This window comes from Fukomys damarensis, unplaced genomic scaffold, assembly GCF_012274545.1.
Source record: "Fukomys damarensis isolate Sample0158 unplaced genomic scaffold, DMR_v1.0_HiC HiC_scaffold_15, whole genome shotgun sequence".
In the NCBI taxonomy this organism is placed as follows: domain Eukaryota; kingdom Metazoa; phylum Chordata; class Mammalia; order Rodentia; family Bathyergidae; genus Fukomys; species Fukomys damarensis.
In genome coordinates this window covers 21,155,969-21,170,914 of record NW_022900927.1, presented here as the reverse complement: position 1 = coordinate 21,170,914, position 14,946 = coordinate 21,155,969, and the positions used below count along the sequence as shown (strand labels likewise).

At 35.2% G+C, this 14,946-nt stretch overlaps 1 protein-coding gene across 1 annotated transcript; it reads left to right on the top strand.

Moving 5' to 3' along the window:
* The first annotated feature begins 5,144 nt into the window (after positions 1–5,144).
* LOC104851979 (olfactory receptor 9K2) lies at positions 5,145–6,128 on the top strand. The gene has a single exon (XM_010609413.2). It carries the CDS (start codon positions 5,184–5,186, stop codon positions 6,126–6,128), a length of 945 nt encoding a protein of 314 aa, XP_010607715.1. The 5' UTR covers positions 5,145–5,183.
* The last annotated feature ends 8,818 nt before the right edge of the window (positions 6,129–14,946 follow it).

The following is a 14,946-nucleotide window of genomic DNA, read 5'->3' as shown; positions in this document are numbered from 1 at the left end:
TGGTTATTAATGATATGTTCTGACTTATTATTGTCATGTTATTTTCCTTTTGTTGACTCTTTTTACTTTTTCCTCCCTTCTCCTTTTAGTTTCTTGCCTTGCCTATTTGATTTGCTCTGTTGGGCCTCATGGTGTTGTTACCTTCATTGTCTTTTCTAGGAAATTGTTTAGAATTCCTTGTAGCGCTGGTTTGGCATTCATGAAGTTTCTCAGGTGTTCTTTGTCATGGAAGTATTATATTTCCCCATCCATTTTGAAAGAGAGTTTTGCAGGATACATCAGTCTAGGTTGGAAGTTGTTTTCTTTTAGGACTTGAAATACTTCACTCCAGGCTCTCCTTGACCTAAGGGTTTGTGTTGAAAAGTCTGCTGTGATTCTAATGGGCTTCCCTTTGCATGTGATTTGCTTCTTTTCTCTTACTTCTTGTAGTATTTTGTTCTTAGGTTGGATTTCTGGGATCTTGATTATTATTTCTGTAGGTGTAGTTTTTTTTATTGTGGCTAGTTGGGATTCTATATGCCTCACTTATCTGTATGTCTTATTCTTCCCTGCTGTTTGGGAAGTTTTCTGTCATTAATTCTGTGAACAGCTTTTTTAAATCATTTGTATTTTCTCCTGCTATTTTATGGATTCCTATCAGTCTTATGTTATTCTTCTTTGCATCGTCTAGAAGCTGGTGGATCAATTTCTCATGACCCCTTACTATTTTTAAGAGACCTCTCTTTTCACGGTCACTGACTGCAATCTTATCTTCTGCATCTGAAATTCTATCTTCGCAATCTTTTATTCTGTTTCATACACTTTCAATAGAGTTTTTTATCTCCTGGATATCTGTTTGAATTTGTTTTATGGAGTCCATTTCTTTCCTCTGTTGGGCATTCATTGTTTCCATTTCTTTCTCTTTTCTTTTAAACAATTTTTATCTATTCACCCAGATCTACTAAATGTTCATCTCTTCACTTATATTAATCACAATTGACACTAGTATTTAAATAACAAAGTTATGCAGTCTTACATTCCTAAGCAAAGGTAGGGGTGCAACTACAAAGGGGAGTGGTACACAATGGCCTCTGGGGCCATTACTCATCCAATATGGAATCACTTTATCTCAGTCAGGTCTTACATTCCCCACTGGTTTTAGGTAGATTCAAATACTTGATTCATCATTTTACTTCCATTTTTAGCTAAGGGGTCATAGCCATTCTAAAGGTTTTTTTTAGACAGATAAGTTGGGGATTAGGATCCCAGAGCACAGAAAGGTCACATATTTTTATCATCTGTAGGCTCATAAATTCTTAATTCTTCATTTTTTTCTTATGCTGAGACTTCATGGCTTCTATCATGGTCCTGAGCTCATCTATTTATTTCTCAGTTTCTGTTCTAGAATCTCAAATCATGACTTCCATTTTGCTCATCATCTCTATGGTTATCTGGGAAATTATTTCTGTTTTGAATTTTTCTAGAGCCTGATTGATCTGTTTTGTTACCTCCTGTCTATGGATTCAGGGTGTCCTGCTGGTTCACTATCAGACTTTTCATCCTCATTTGCCCTACTGTTTGCTGTTGGTGAACTGGAAGTCTGTCTTTGTGTCTTGCTGAAGTGTCTTCTCATTTTTATTTTTGTTGTTGGGTTGTCCTTCATTTAATTTCTGGGTTATTACTTAAATCTTCCTGATATAGTTGCTCTTTAGCTTTTGAGTCTCTAATGACTCATAGACATTCTCATTTTCATAATATCAGAGAAAACAGCTCATTGAATCAATCACAATCCTTTGTCCCAGTTGATAAAATCAGCAGCCCAATGGGGTCAAGCACAACTTGCAAATTGACCACTTCTGGTAGTCATTAATCTATCACCTTTAAACCATGGGAATTAAATTAATATCAAGAAGCAGCCCAAAATATGTTTGCAGTGAATATGCTTTTCAATATAGCATCTTTACCATTTAGGATGGGGGGGATTTAGACTGAGTTAGGATGAGAGGAGTAGATAAGTGAAAGAATTGGAGAAGGTTTGAAGTGAAGCCAGAGGACATAGAATGACCTTACTATCTTTACAAAACCATTAACTTCAAAGAGGGTAGACAGAGTGCAGGAATAAGGACAAGAACATATCCCCTTAACAGTAGCAGGGGCTTGCTTTCCCTTGAAATGGTAAAATGACAGAAGAAAAGAACATAAAGAAAAAATGATAAAAGAAGTCTGCATTAGGGCAGGAGCAGGAATAGAAAGGGAGATGAGGGATAATATGGTGCAGCAAGAGACTGAGTTGGAGAAAGAGGACAGAAAAAATAAAGAAATTACAGGGTGGAATGAGGAAAAGAAAAAAAAAAGAATTTGAAGGGCCTCTTTCAGACTATGTCTCCGCTGTCATAATATACCACGTGCACAGCTGTCTGCAGAACCAAGTCCCCTGATCTCAGCTAGCCAATGGCAGATCCCCACGACTCAGACTGATCTCAGGCCACAAGGTCCAAATTGAGTTTCCCAACCTTCAGGGTTGAACTCCACACAGTTCTGTTACAGGTTTCCCCCACCCTTTCTTTAAAGATGTTCAAAGTTGGGAGCTCAGAAATATACCCTTTATGACCACCTATGGTTCTGCAGAGTGGTTCCAAGGACTGGCCCAATCAGGAGGTCTGAGAACGCGGGGGGAGGTGAGCAGGTTGTGGGGGTGTTTCAAGGGTGCCCGTGTGGGCACCTTCCTTGCTGGAGCTGGTGGCAGAACAGTCAGGGGAGGTCGAGGACCCACCAATGGGCCCAAGCAGGCCGGCAGGAGAGATCTCTCGCTAGCCTTCCTCGCTGGGTCTGGTGGTGTGCAGTCAGGGGAGATCACAGACCTGCTGAATCTACTTAATGTATTCTTGAAAATAACTAAAAATAGATTTTAAGTGCCTTCATCATAAATACTCATAAGTATGTGAGGTAAGGCATATGTAAGTTACCTCAGTCTAGTCATTCCTCATTGAAATCACTTTTTTTCCCCCTTGGGATAGAGCCTTGCTAGTTCACGCTGGCCTTGCACTCATGGCAATCCTCCTGCCTCAGCCTTCCAAGTGCTGGGATTACAGGTGTGTGTCACCATGCTCAGCCTAGTCATTCTTTAATGAATACACATTTCAAACATCTTAGTGTACATTATAAATATATACATTTTTATTATTAAAAATAAATTATTATTGTTTGGGGAAAATGTAGATATTTTACCATTTTTTCTGTCTTTACAATGAAAATGTTCCAAAGAAATTCAATAAATATTTGTAATTTTAAAAAAGACTTTTCTAACATAGTATTACAATTGATTTATAGAAATACTTAGGGGGGAAGATGTTCTTAGAATGACAGACTCAGTAAAAGGAATATTATGTTGCTGACTTTAGTCTTTCAGTTACACAAATTTACTAACTTTTGAGGGGGTTTGTTTTTCCTTGTTGTTGTTGATGGTGGTGGTGTTGTGTCGGTTCTGAGAAATTTAACCCAGGGCCCTGTGCATGCTAGACAAGTGGTCCACCACTAAGCTATTTGCTCACCCAATCTCAAAGAATTTTTACATATGAATTCTTATCTCTTGTAAATATTTTAGCTGGGGATTTTTAAGATAATTACATTGAGTGCTAACACATCTTCCATTGTATTTTCTAGCTATTTAGTATTTAAATATTGGAAATCATAGAATTAGCAAAACATCATCACATATAAGTTTGTGATTTAGGAAACATTCACCACATCATGAAAGGTCTGGCATCCAGAAATATAAGCTAATGATAATTTGAAGAGAATATCCTTTTAAATTTATAGCAAATGTAGTTTACTATAAAACTATTCACTTATCTAAGGGGTTTCTTATAGGGTATAAACTTCTTTCATCTATTTCTCTAAGCTTGTTAATGATTACCAGAAAGTTTTTCATTTTCAATGAAGTCCAAAGAGATTTTTTCAAAGCATACACAGAATCAGAGATGAAAAGTATTCCTGGTATTTTTACTATTAGATTGTGTTTATGGCTTTGGTTTCTGAAGCCCTCATAGACAACAACCCAAGAGTCTGTCCATAATTAACGATGATTACACTTGTCTCAGTGGAATCCATCAGAGAAAATGAGCGAAATCTCAGTCCAGATATATTCTGAAAAAAGTTTTACAGGAATAAAAATATCAAAGACCATCATAGACATCCACTCCTCTGACAGATAATGGTGGATCCTGGATGACATAAGGTTGCTATGATCCTTATACAATATATCCATGGTTATGCCATTGTCCTCAATTTAAAATATATGAACTATATCAGAATTTAGAAAAATAACTTTATTTTTTATTTATACCTTAAACATTTCCCCTGCTTCTAGAGCAAAATCCATTTGATTCAGTTTTGATAAAAAGGCATTCAGAGCAATGTAATAACTGAAATGTTCACTAGCTTATCTCCAAAATTCAAAAAAAGGCCTAAAGTATTATAGTGTTTTTAATTGATCAATTACTATTAGATTTGAAATATTAATAACAAGGCAATAAAATGAATTTACTTAGAGAATGCACTTAATCCAAGAAAATGAATATATATTTGAAAATAGCTTTAAATAAGTTTGTTCTTCTGGGCTTAAAGATTGTCTGATGTTATTAATTTTAGTGCCAATGATCACCTATATGTTTTCTCTTTTCAAAGATTGCTACAGTAATATTAGAAACTAAATAGAATAAAGTAAAACTAGGTAAAGATATTTTTTAAAATGTTTTTTATTGCCATGTAATGATTCTGGCACTGATTTGGCTATTGATTTAAATGATTATAAATATCATGATAGGATTATATGCAATGCTTTTACTTTGGAACCTATTTAATACTATTGTTTTAGGTACAAATAATTCTTTAACTGTAAATATTTGAAATTCTGGATGTGAGAAAAATGAAACAATAAAAATATGCTAACTTCTTGCTAAAATCTTTGCAAAAGTATAATTTAATACAAATCCATAGTATGTTTCAGTGCTTCACAGATTTCACAGGTCATTTTCAAGAGCCTATTCTAAATTCATGCTTCTTCATAATATGGAAATTGATTTATGGACAATATGTAATTAATCTGTGTTATATTTTTACACTTATAAAATGTTATGTCTCTAGGATTAAAGGCAGGTGTTCATTTGTTTCTTTTGCCTTGTGCCTTTCATCAGGTCTCTTCCATGGGTGACAGGGGAACAAGCAATCACTCGGCAATGGCTGACTTCCTCCTTATAGGCTTCAGGGTCCACCCTGAACTCTGTATTTTCATTTTCCTACTATTTTTGCTCATATATGCCATGATCATTTTGGGGAATGTTGGAATGGTGGCCATTATTATCACTGATCCCCGGCTGAATACACCAATGTATTTCTTCCTAGGCAACCTCTCCTTTATTGATATCTTCTACTCCTCTGTTATTGCACCCAAAGCTATGACCATCTTATGGTCCGAGAGCAAGTCTATCTCTTTTGCAGGTTGTGTGGCCCAGCTCTTCCTCTTTGCGCTCTTCATTGTGACTGAGGGGTTTCTCTTGGCAGCCATGGCCTATGACCGCTTCATTGCCATCTGCAACCCACTCCTCTATTCTGTTCAGATGTCAATGCGTCTCTGCACTCAGCTGGTGGCTGGTTCCTATTTTTGTGGCTGCATCAGCTCGGTTCTTCAGACCAGCATGACATTCACTTTGTCTTTTTGTGCTTCTCGAGCTGTTGACCACTTTTACTGTGATACTCGCCCACTACAGAGATTGTCTTGTTCTGACCTTTTTATCCATAAAGTGGCATCTTTTTTCTTATCCAGCATCATTATCTTGCCTACTATCATAGTCATTATTGTTTCATATGTGTACATTTTGTCCACAGTTCTAAAGATACACTCCATTGAGGGGCGTAAGAAAGCCTTCTCCACTTGCAGCTCTCACCTGGGAGTAGTGAGTGTGTTGTATGGTGCTGTCTTTTTCATGTATCTCACCCCAGACAGGTTTCCTGAACTCAGTAAAGTGGCCTCCTTCTGTTACTCCCTAGTCACACCTATGCTGAACCCTTTAATTTATTCTCTGAGAAACAAGGATGTCAAAGAGGCTCTAAAAAAGCTTCTAGAGAAGAAAGATATTATTTTTTATTAATTACCTTCCACCACTTTATTGTACCTATTTATTTTAATTCTTTTGTGGCCAATAATGAATTTTCACCTGAATATTACAAACATAGTAGAGGGAAATACAAAATTGCCAACATTTTTAATGGTTTGTCTTGATATTTTGGATTTTCATAATTTTTCTTGTGTTATTGCTGAAGAACACTCAGTAAGTGTGTAAAAAGGACTCATCAAAATGACCATGGAGTCCATGTAACACATGCCAGTCACTCCCATGTTAAATCATTTACTTTCCTCTCCAAAAACTGAAACTGTCAAAGAAGCTCACAAAAAGATTCTGGGAGAAAACACTTTCATTTAATTCTACTTTAGAAGTGTTATAATTCAATGCCATGGATATCATGATAATTTAGGGAAGTACTGATACAAGAATATGCCTATGGATCTCAGGATTACTTAATGCTATCATTTATTTAAATTCCATTCACTCATACCTTATAGATTATAATGCTTTATAATGGCAAATATAGACTATTTTGTTCAGATGTTGATTTTAGCATGACTTTCTCCCTGCATCTGCTTCTTTATCAGGACAGGTAATAATTGTCATATAATTTGATTTTAGTTAAAATATATTTCAAAGTATATAAGTCATATTCTGTAGCTATAGTTTAAGATGGATTGCTTTATCTTGAGTCAGTAATACATATCAGAAGTATAGGGATTTAATTGGGAAAGATAAAATCTAATGTAATAAAAAGAAAATTAAAAATCAGATTTTTTAAAGAAATATTTTAGAATGTGTAGTGAGGCAACCAGATTTTCTATGGGGCACAAGGGCATAAGAGTAAGTATGTGAGTTATTCTTATTTGTCCAGAAGCTATAAAAATAACATCTATTTCATAGTTTATCTGGATTGTTTTATTAATATTTCTTCTCGATCTAAATATCTATGAGATTGACCAGTTATCCTTAAAACTTCTTCTCCCTGTTTACAGAAAACCCCTGTGGAAATTTTTTTAAAACCATCATTATAACATGTCGAGTGGATCATTCATCTAATCAATATCTGTTGGATTTTGATGCATTCTTGACCCTATGAAAATTTCTAGGTATAATAATTTCTGTACTTAAGAAGTTTGCAATCAAATGGCTAAATGAAGAAGCAAAACATAATATAATAAACACAATGAACCCAAACATACATAAGAAAATACAAAGAAAGGTAGAATCTGAAGGTGAATGATCATATATGTTGACGGAAAACTTCCTTGGCCCATTTTTAAAGGAACTGAGCAAGACAAAATAAGTTCCCAAACAAGTTCCAAGGAGGAAAGATTAAAGTCACAAAAATGGGCAGTAGTTCAAAAAAAGAAGCCATTGTGGCATTAATGAAGGCCATAATACTAGGAATATAGTGAGAAAGATGAATATTTTAAAATAGCAAGTAGGCACAGATAAATATTGATAGATTCATTGGTGAAATGAGAATGAAGAAGTAAATAGTGATTTCTTATCGGGGGAGCACCAGTGTTTGAACTCAGGACCTTGCACTTGTGAGGCAGGGGAGGTGCCACTGAGCTAAATCTTGAGGCTGAAATAATTTCTAATGTTTAAGCATCTCACTAAGGAAATGGTACCTCATAACATAAGAATGAAAATATAAGATTAATAATAGTTCACCCTTAATAGGAAAAAATCTGAGAAGTCACACTGTCTTCAAATTGGTTTTCTTTTTCCTTTGTAACCTTAGGCAGGTTACATACCATCTCTGTGTTTCAACTTCTCTTATAAAATGAGGACATAATTTTAACTTGAAAATTTTAAGTACATAAATTTCACATAAACTTATTAAACCTGTATACCTAATAGCTATCACATTTGTCCTTTCCTCCCATCCTCAGTAATATATGGATTTTGGTGTGTGAGTGTGGATTAAGGGTGTGACACTTAGCTTAAGGGTGTGGATAATGGAAGCCCCACCTGGGATAGGGTGGTACCAATTAATAGGCTTATAACCTGGATGGAATATGAAGGAACAGAAAGAAGACAGGCTTGCTCTTGATGGCTGATGATGATCGCTGGTAGCTGCCTTCTGCTTGCCATGCCATGGACTGTTTCTCCTCTGCAATGACCCTCTGCCATGCTGCCCTGCCTTGGAACCAGCTGGTTATGGACTGAAACCACTAAAAACTGTGAGCTGAAATAAATCTTTCCTCCTTCAACTTTGGGTGTCAAGTATTTTGTATCAGCAAAAAAAAAAGTAACAAAGACACTGAACCAGCCTCCTGTTATGGTTCAGATTTAGAATGTCTTCTAAAAGTCTCATTTGCTCAAAGGTGAGACTTTTGAAAAGTGATTGGATAAGGGAGCTCCAAACTCATCAGTGAATTCATCACCCACTGATGAGTTCATAGCCGAATGTGCTGTTAGGAGGTGGGTCCTTGTTGGAATAGGTAGTCAGTGAGGGGATGCCTAAAGAGTATGCTTTTGTACCTGACTTCTTCCTTCTCTCTTTGCTTCCTGGCTGTCATAAGTTGAACATTCTTTCCTACACCATCTTTCCACCATCCTCTTTCTGCCTTATAACCAGCCAACCATGCACTGAAGCAATAAGCAAAAAAATCTGTTCTTCAAGTTGTGGGTATCTGGTATTATGTCCCAGTGACAAGAAAGTAACTAAGACACCTCCTCTAAGACGAAGTTCTAAAACATTCATACAAAATTCTGAGTCATATAATTGAAATCTACTTGAATAAAACAGAATCCTAATTACTTTCAATTCTGGTCCAAAGCATGGAGGGATGCATGTGTGTGTGTGTGTGTGTGTGTGTGCGCGCGCCCGCATGCATGCGCATGGGTGTGTATGTGTTATTGCATATCAATTTTACAAAATATTTAATTTCATTATGGTATTTTCATACATGTGTATTCTATCATATCCATCCCCCTACTATTCTTACTTAAAACTCCAACCCCTTATTCCCTTCCTCTTGTTTAATAGTCTCCAGTCTTGTTTCACATCAGCTTTTCTCTTTTTCAGGATTCAACCTATTAGAGAATGTATACTATACTTAACTTTCTGGGTCTGGTTTATTTCACTTAACATGATGATCTTCCACTCATTTTCTAGTAAATGACAACATTTTGTTCTTCTTTATGGCTAGCTAATATTCTGAATTGTGTGTGTGAATGTGTGTGTGTGTGTATGTGTGTGTGTGTGTTTGTGTGTGCCCATTCATTCATGATGGAAATCTAAATTAATCCTACATCTTGGTTATTTTGAATAGTGCTGCAGTAAACATAGACATGCTATTCCCCCTAAAGAATGTGCTAACTTTAATTCCTTCAGGTATATACCAAGGAGTAATATAGCTGGATCGAAGTATCTCTATTTTCAGTTTTTGAGAACCTCTATACTGATTTCCCTACTGGCTGTAGTAATTTACATCCCCCCCAACAGTGTATATTGGTTCCTTCTTCTCTGTATCCACATCAGCATTTATTGTTGGTGGGGTTTTTGTTTTTTCATTTGTTTGTTTGTTTTACTCTGGATGATAGCCATTCTGCCTGGCATGAGATGGAATCTCAATGTAATTTTCATTTTCATTTCTCTATTGGTTAAATATGTTGAATGTTTTCCATGAAATTATTTGCCATTTGTATTTTTTCTTTTAAGAATTGTTTTTTCATTTCACACAACCAATTTTGATTGAATTATTTTTCCCTTTGAAATTGTTATCTTTTAGTTATTTATGTATTCTGAATATTAATCCTCTGTTTTAAGAGTAGCTGAAAAAGATTTTCTTCCACTTTGTAAGCTGTCTCTTCACAATGTTAATTATTTCCTTTGCTGGATAGTATGTTCTTGGTTTTATGTAATCCCATTTGTCAATCTTGCCTTTATTTCTGGAGCTACATAGTCCTATTCAGAAAGTTACTACTTGTGCCTATACCTTGAAGTGTTTATCCTTGGTTTTCTTCTAGTAATTTCAAATTTTAAGGTCTTATTTATAAATCTCTGATATATTTGAGTTGAGTTTTGTAGAAAATGAGAGGTAGGGTTCTAGTTTCAGTCTTCTACATGTGGATATCCAGTGTTACCAGCTTCATCTGTTAAAGACACTCTTCTTCAAGGCATATTTTTGGCTCTTTATCATGTATCAGATGGCTGTAGTTGTTGGGGTTCATTTCTGTGGCTGGTATTATATTCCCTTGGTCAACATGTCTGTTTATTTTTTTCTCATTGAGTTTATTGGTACATTTTAGGTATACAGTACAGTTACATTCATTATTGGGATCTTGTACCTTTGTATGACAGGTCTTGATTCTCATTTTTTCCCCTTACCCCTGCCCTCCCTTCACCCCCTCCTCCCTTCCCTAATTGCAAATACTTTATTTCCATTTTTTCATTTTCTCATATTTTTTCCTTTTCCCTATTTCCTTTCCCCTATCTTCCCACTTTCCCTGCACCTTTAGCCCTTTTCTTCCTATCTCACATTGTCAATTTGCCATTAGGATCTTCTGTACAATTATAGTTTTTCACATCAGAGAAACTATTTGGTATTTACACATGTGACTTCTTTATTTCACTTAAGAGAATATCCTCTGTTTAAATGGTGGGATTATACTGATTTCCTTACTATAACTCTATTACTATAACTTTGAAATTGGATTTGTGATACCTCCAAAATTGTTCATTTTGTTGAAGATTCTTTGGCTATTCTGGAACTTTTATACTGCCCTGTAAATTTTAGCATTTTTTGTTTGTTTGGAGAACAACATCAAACATTCTCTATGGAGAGTGTCATTGGTACTTTGATACAATTGCCTTGACTTGGAAGATCACTTTTGATAATATGGCTATTTTAACAATATTAATACTGCTTTATGTTTTTTTGTTTGTTTGTTTGTTTGTTTTTTATACTGGGGATCGAACTTGGGTTCTTGCGGTTGTGAGGCAGGCACCAAACCACTGAGCTAAATCCCCAGCCCTATATTAATACTGTTAATACAAGAACATGGAAGGTATTTCCATCTTTTAGTATCTTCAATTTCTCTGTGCAATGTTCTATAATTTTCATTATAGAGGTCTTTCTCCTCCTTAGTTACGTTGATTCCAAGGTGGTATTTTTTGAAGATATTGAGAATGGAATGGATTCATTAATTTCTTTCGCAGTGAATTCTTTATTAATGTATAGAAAAGCTATTTATTTATTTATTTATTTTAATTTGTGCTTTGCTACTGTGATGAATTTGCTTATCAGATCTGAAAGTCTTTTTGCCAAGATCTTTAAAGTCTTCTACATATAGGGCAATATCATCTGCAAATAAAAGCAATTTGATATTTTTCTTTCCTGTTTATATTTATTTTGTTTCTTTCTCTTTCCTAATTGCTCTGGTTAGAATTTCAAGGAATATATAGAACAGGAGTGGTGAGAGTGTAACACTGTCTCATTCCTGATTTTTATAGAAAACATTTTTCAACTTTTCCCAACTCAGTATAATGTTAGCTATTTGTCATACAGTCATTAGTATATTGACATAAGATTCTTCTACACCAAGTTTATTCAAGATCTTATCACAAACACATGTTTGATTTTGTTGAAGATCTTCTCCAACTCTATTAAGGATCATGTGATTTTTAGTCTTGATTCTATTTGTGGGGCATATTATAAATATTGAATTGCATTTGTTGAGCCATATTTGCATCCTTGGAATGAAATGAACTTGATTATGGTATATGATCTTTTATTGCTTTTTTTTTTTTTTTTTTTTTTTTTTTTTTTTTTTGGTACTGGGGATAGAGCTAAGGACCTTGTGCTTGTGAGGCAGATGGCGGTACAACTGAGCTAAATCCCCAGCCCTGTATACGATCTTTTTATTGTTTGTTGAATTAATTTGCAAGTATTTAGAATTTTTGCATAAATATTTATTAAATGTATCATTCTACAGTTTACTTTTTTGCTGCATCCATATCATATGTTAGTATCCCTGTGATATTAGCCTCATAGAATTACTTTGGAAGAATTCATTTTCTGTTTTATGGAATATTTCAGCACCTTCCCAAAAGGTCTGGTAAAATTCAGTGATGAATCTGTCTGATCCTGTATTTTCATTTATTAGATTTTTTAACCCTTTAATCTCATTGTTTGTCCTTCATCCATTTAGGTTTATTATCTCCTCTTATGAGTCTAGAAACACATATATATTTCTTCTTGATTAGCCAATTTATTGGAATATAGTTTTCCCCAAAATGCCCCCAATAATGCTGGGGTTTTCACTGATATCTGTTTTATATCCCCTTTTCCATATCTAATTACATTGATTTGGGTTTTCTCTTTGTTTGTTTTTTTTTTGTTAGCTCGTCTAATGGCTTATTAATCTTATTTATCTTTTCAAAGATCAGCTCTTTCATTGATCCTTTGCATTGCTCTTTTATTATATTTCATTAATTTCAGCTTTGGTTTTGATTTCTTCTTATTTTTCTGAGGCTGGAAGACATGCAATTAAGTCTTTTATCTGAAATACTCCGATATTTTGATGTGGGCCCTTGTAGCTACACATGTCCCTCTCAAAAATGCCAGCATTGCATCCACAGACGCTGCTGTCATGCTTCATTTTTCATTTGATTCTAGGGTGTTTTTAAATTTCTCCCTGGTTTCTTCAGTGACCCACTGATCATGCAAAAGTGAATTACTCAGTCTCCATGTGTTTGTATAGTTCCTGCAGATTCTCTTGCTACTGGTTTCTACAGACATTGTAGGAAAAAAAAAGATCTAAAAAAATGCAAGAAATTATTTGAATGTTTCATCTTTGTTAAATTTGTTTGATGGCCTAAAATATGATCTACTTTGAGGAAGGTCCATGAGTTACTGGAAAGAGTGTGCACTCTACAGATGTTGAACATAACTTTCTATAAATTAATTCCATTTGGTATATGGATTCAATATTAATAATATATTTATTATATATAATTATTAATTCCATTTGATATATGGTACAGTTTAACCATTGTTTCTTTGTTAATATTTTGTCTCAGTGACATATATTGGTAACAGTGCGGTATTTGAAGCAGCCTCCTGTTATAGTATGAGGGCTTATGTGCCCCATTATGGTGTTATGCTTATTTTATAAGATTTGATTCATGGATACATATATATCTTATATATATATAAAGTTTTATACTTTATACTTTCTTTGTGGATTGCTCCATTTATCAATATAAAGTGACCTGGCATATCTCTTCTAATTTTAGCTTGAAGTCTGTTTTGTCTGAGTTATTCTGAGACTGCTACTGCTTGCTTTTGGGTTTCTTTGAATGAATATTTTTTCCACCCATTCACTTTAGGTGTGTATATGTCTTTGCTGATGATATGTGCTTTTTGTTGGCAAAAAAGAGTTAAGTCTCACTTTTTTAATCCAATCTGCCATTCGGTAACATTTTTAAAGAACTAAGATCATTTACAATCATGCTTATGACTGAGAGTATGTACTGTACTAATTTCTGTTATGTTGTTGTTCTCCTAATGTTTGGTCTTTCTTGACTGTCATTTGTTTGTCTGCCTCTCCTCTTCTGTGGCAGGATTCTTTAGGTACTGCAGGTGGGGTTGATGATCAATGATACTTTATCAGTCTCAGGAATGAATTAATTCCAAAAGCCTTTTATTCTTTATTTCCTTGGGCATAGCGGAGCCATTGCTAGCCCCAGTTAACTTTACAGCATGTAGGTCAATTTGGTGGCCCCTCTCATACTAAAGGTCACTTGTCTGTATACTCAGGAGCATGACAAATGCCAAGCAGAGGCGCAATATGTACTCAAGTGTTAAAAAAAATACTTCAGTTAGATTTTGAATGAGACAGCTAGTTAGGGGGAGGGCCTGAGATAGAGATGGGTAATCAGCTACATCAATAAGAATTAAAATAAGAATAGACAATGAACTAGGACTTTGGGCCAAGGATGAACTTCTTCAGGCAACATAGATTGCAGCCCCCTCCCTACAAAAGGGAGTTGCAACCACTTCCTATTAAGCTCCTCTGCTTCAAGAAACTAAAAATGCAAAATAAACAATCTTTCTTTAAAATCTGTTTCTTTAAACCCTACACACAGTGACTAATTTGGTTACAGAGCCTGAGTTCCAATTGGTCATTTTATTTTATTTGTTTTTTTAATTGATCTTATTGGTACATTTAAGGCATACAATATAATGACATTCATCATTGGAAATTTGCACCTTTACATAATCTAACTTGGCTCTTATTTTGTTCCCATTCCCCTGCCCTCCTTTTAACCCCTCTCTCCCTCCCTATCTACAAAGACTTTATTTCCATTTTTTCATTTCTCTTTTTGATTCCATCCCCTTCTTTCTTTTCTCATACCCACCTCCCCCCCTACACACACACATGCACACTTCTCCTTCCCCTTGCATCTTTGCAAACTCTACCTCAGTTCTGGCCTATGTTATTGCAGTCCCAATTTGGCTCTGTCAAAGGGAGAATATTTGTTCCAGGGTGGTTTTCTTCTTTTTTTAAAGCACTGTTCATCTGCATTAAGCCTAGCATCTTTTAGGATTCTTTGTCTTTCATCTGAGGTATGGCGAGTGGCCAGAAAAGGGCCAAAGTTTGGAACTCAGAGGTAAATTTACTAGGGTCTTCTGCCAGTTGCCTAGTTATTTTCTGCATGACTGGTGGACATCTATAACAGAGAAAGGAATCTGCACTCAAATATTTCCTTCCACCTCTGGAATTGCACTTAGAGGTAAGATAAGTTGTAAATCACAGTAGTAGGAAGTACCACTTCAAGTTCAACCTGTGGTGCTTCAAGTTGTCTGTGTGTACCCAGAGG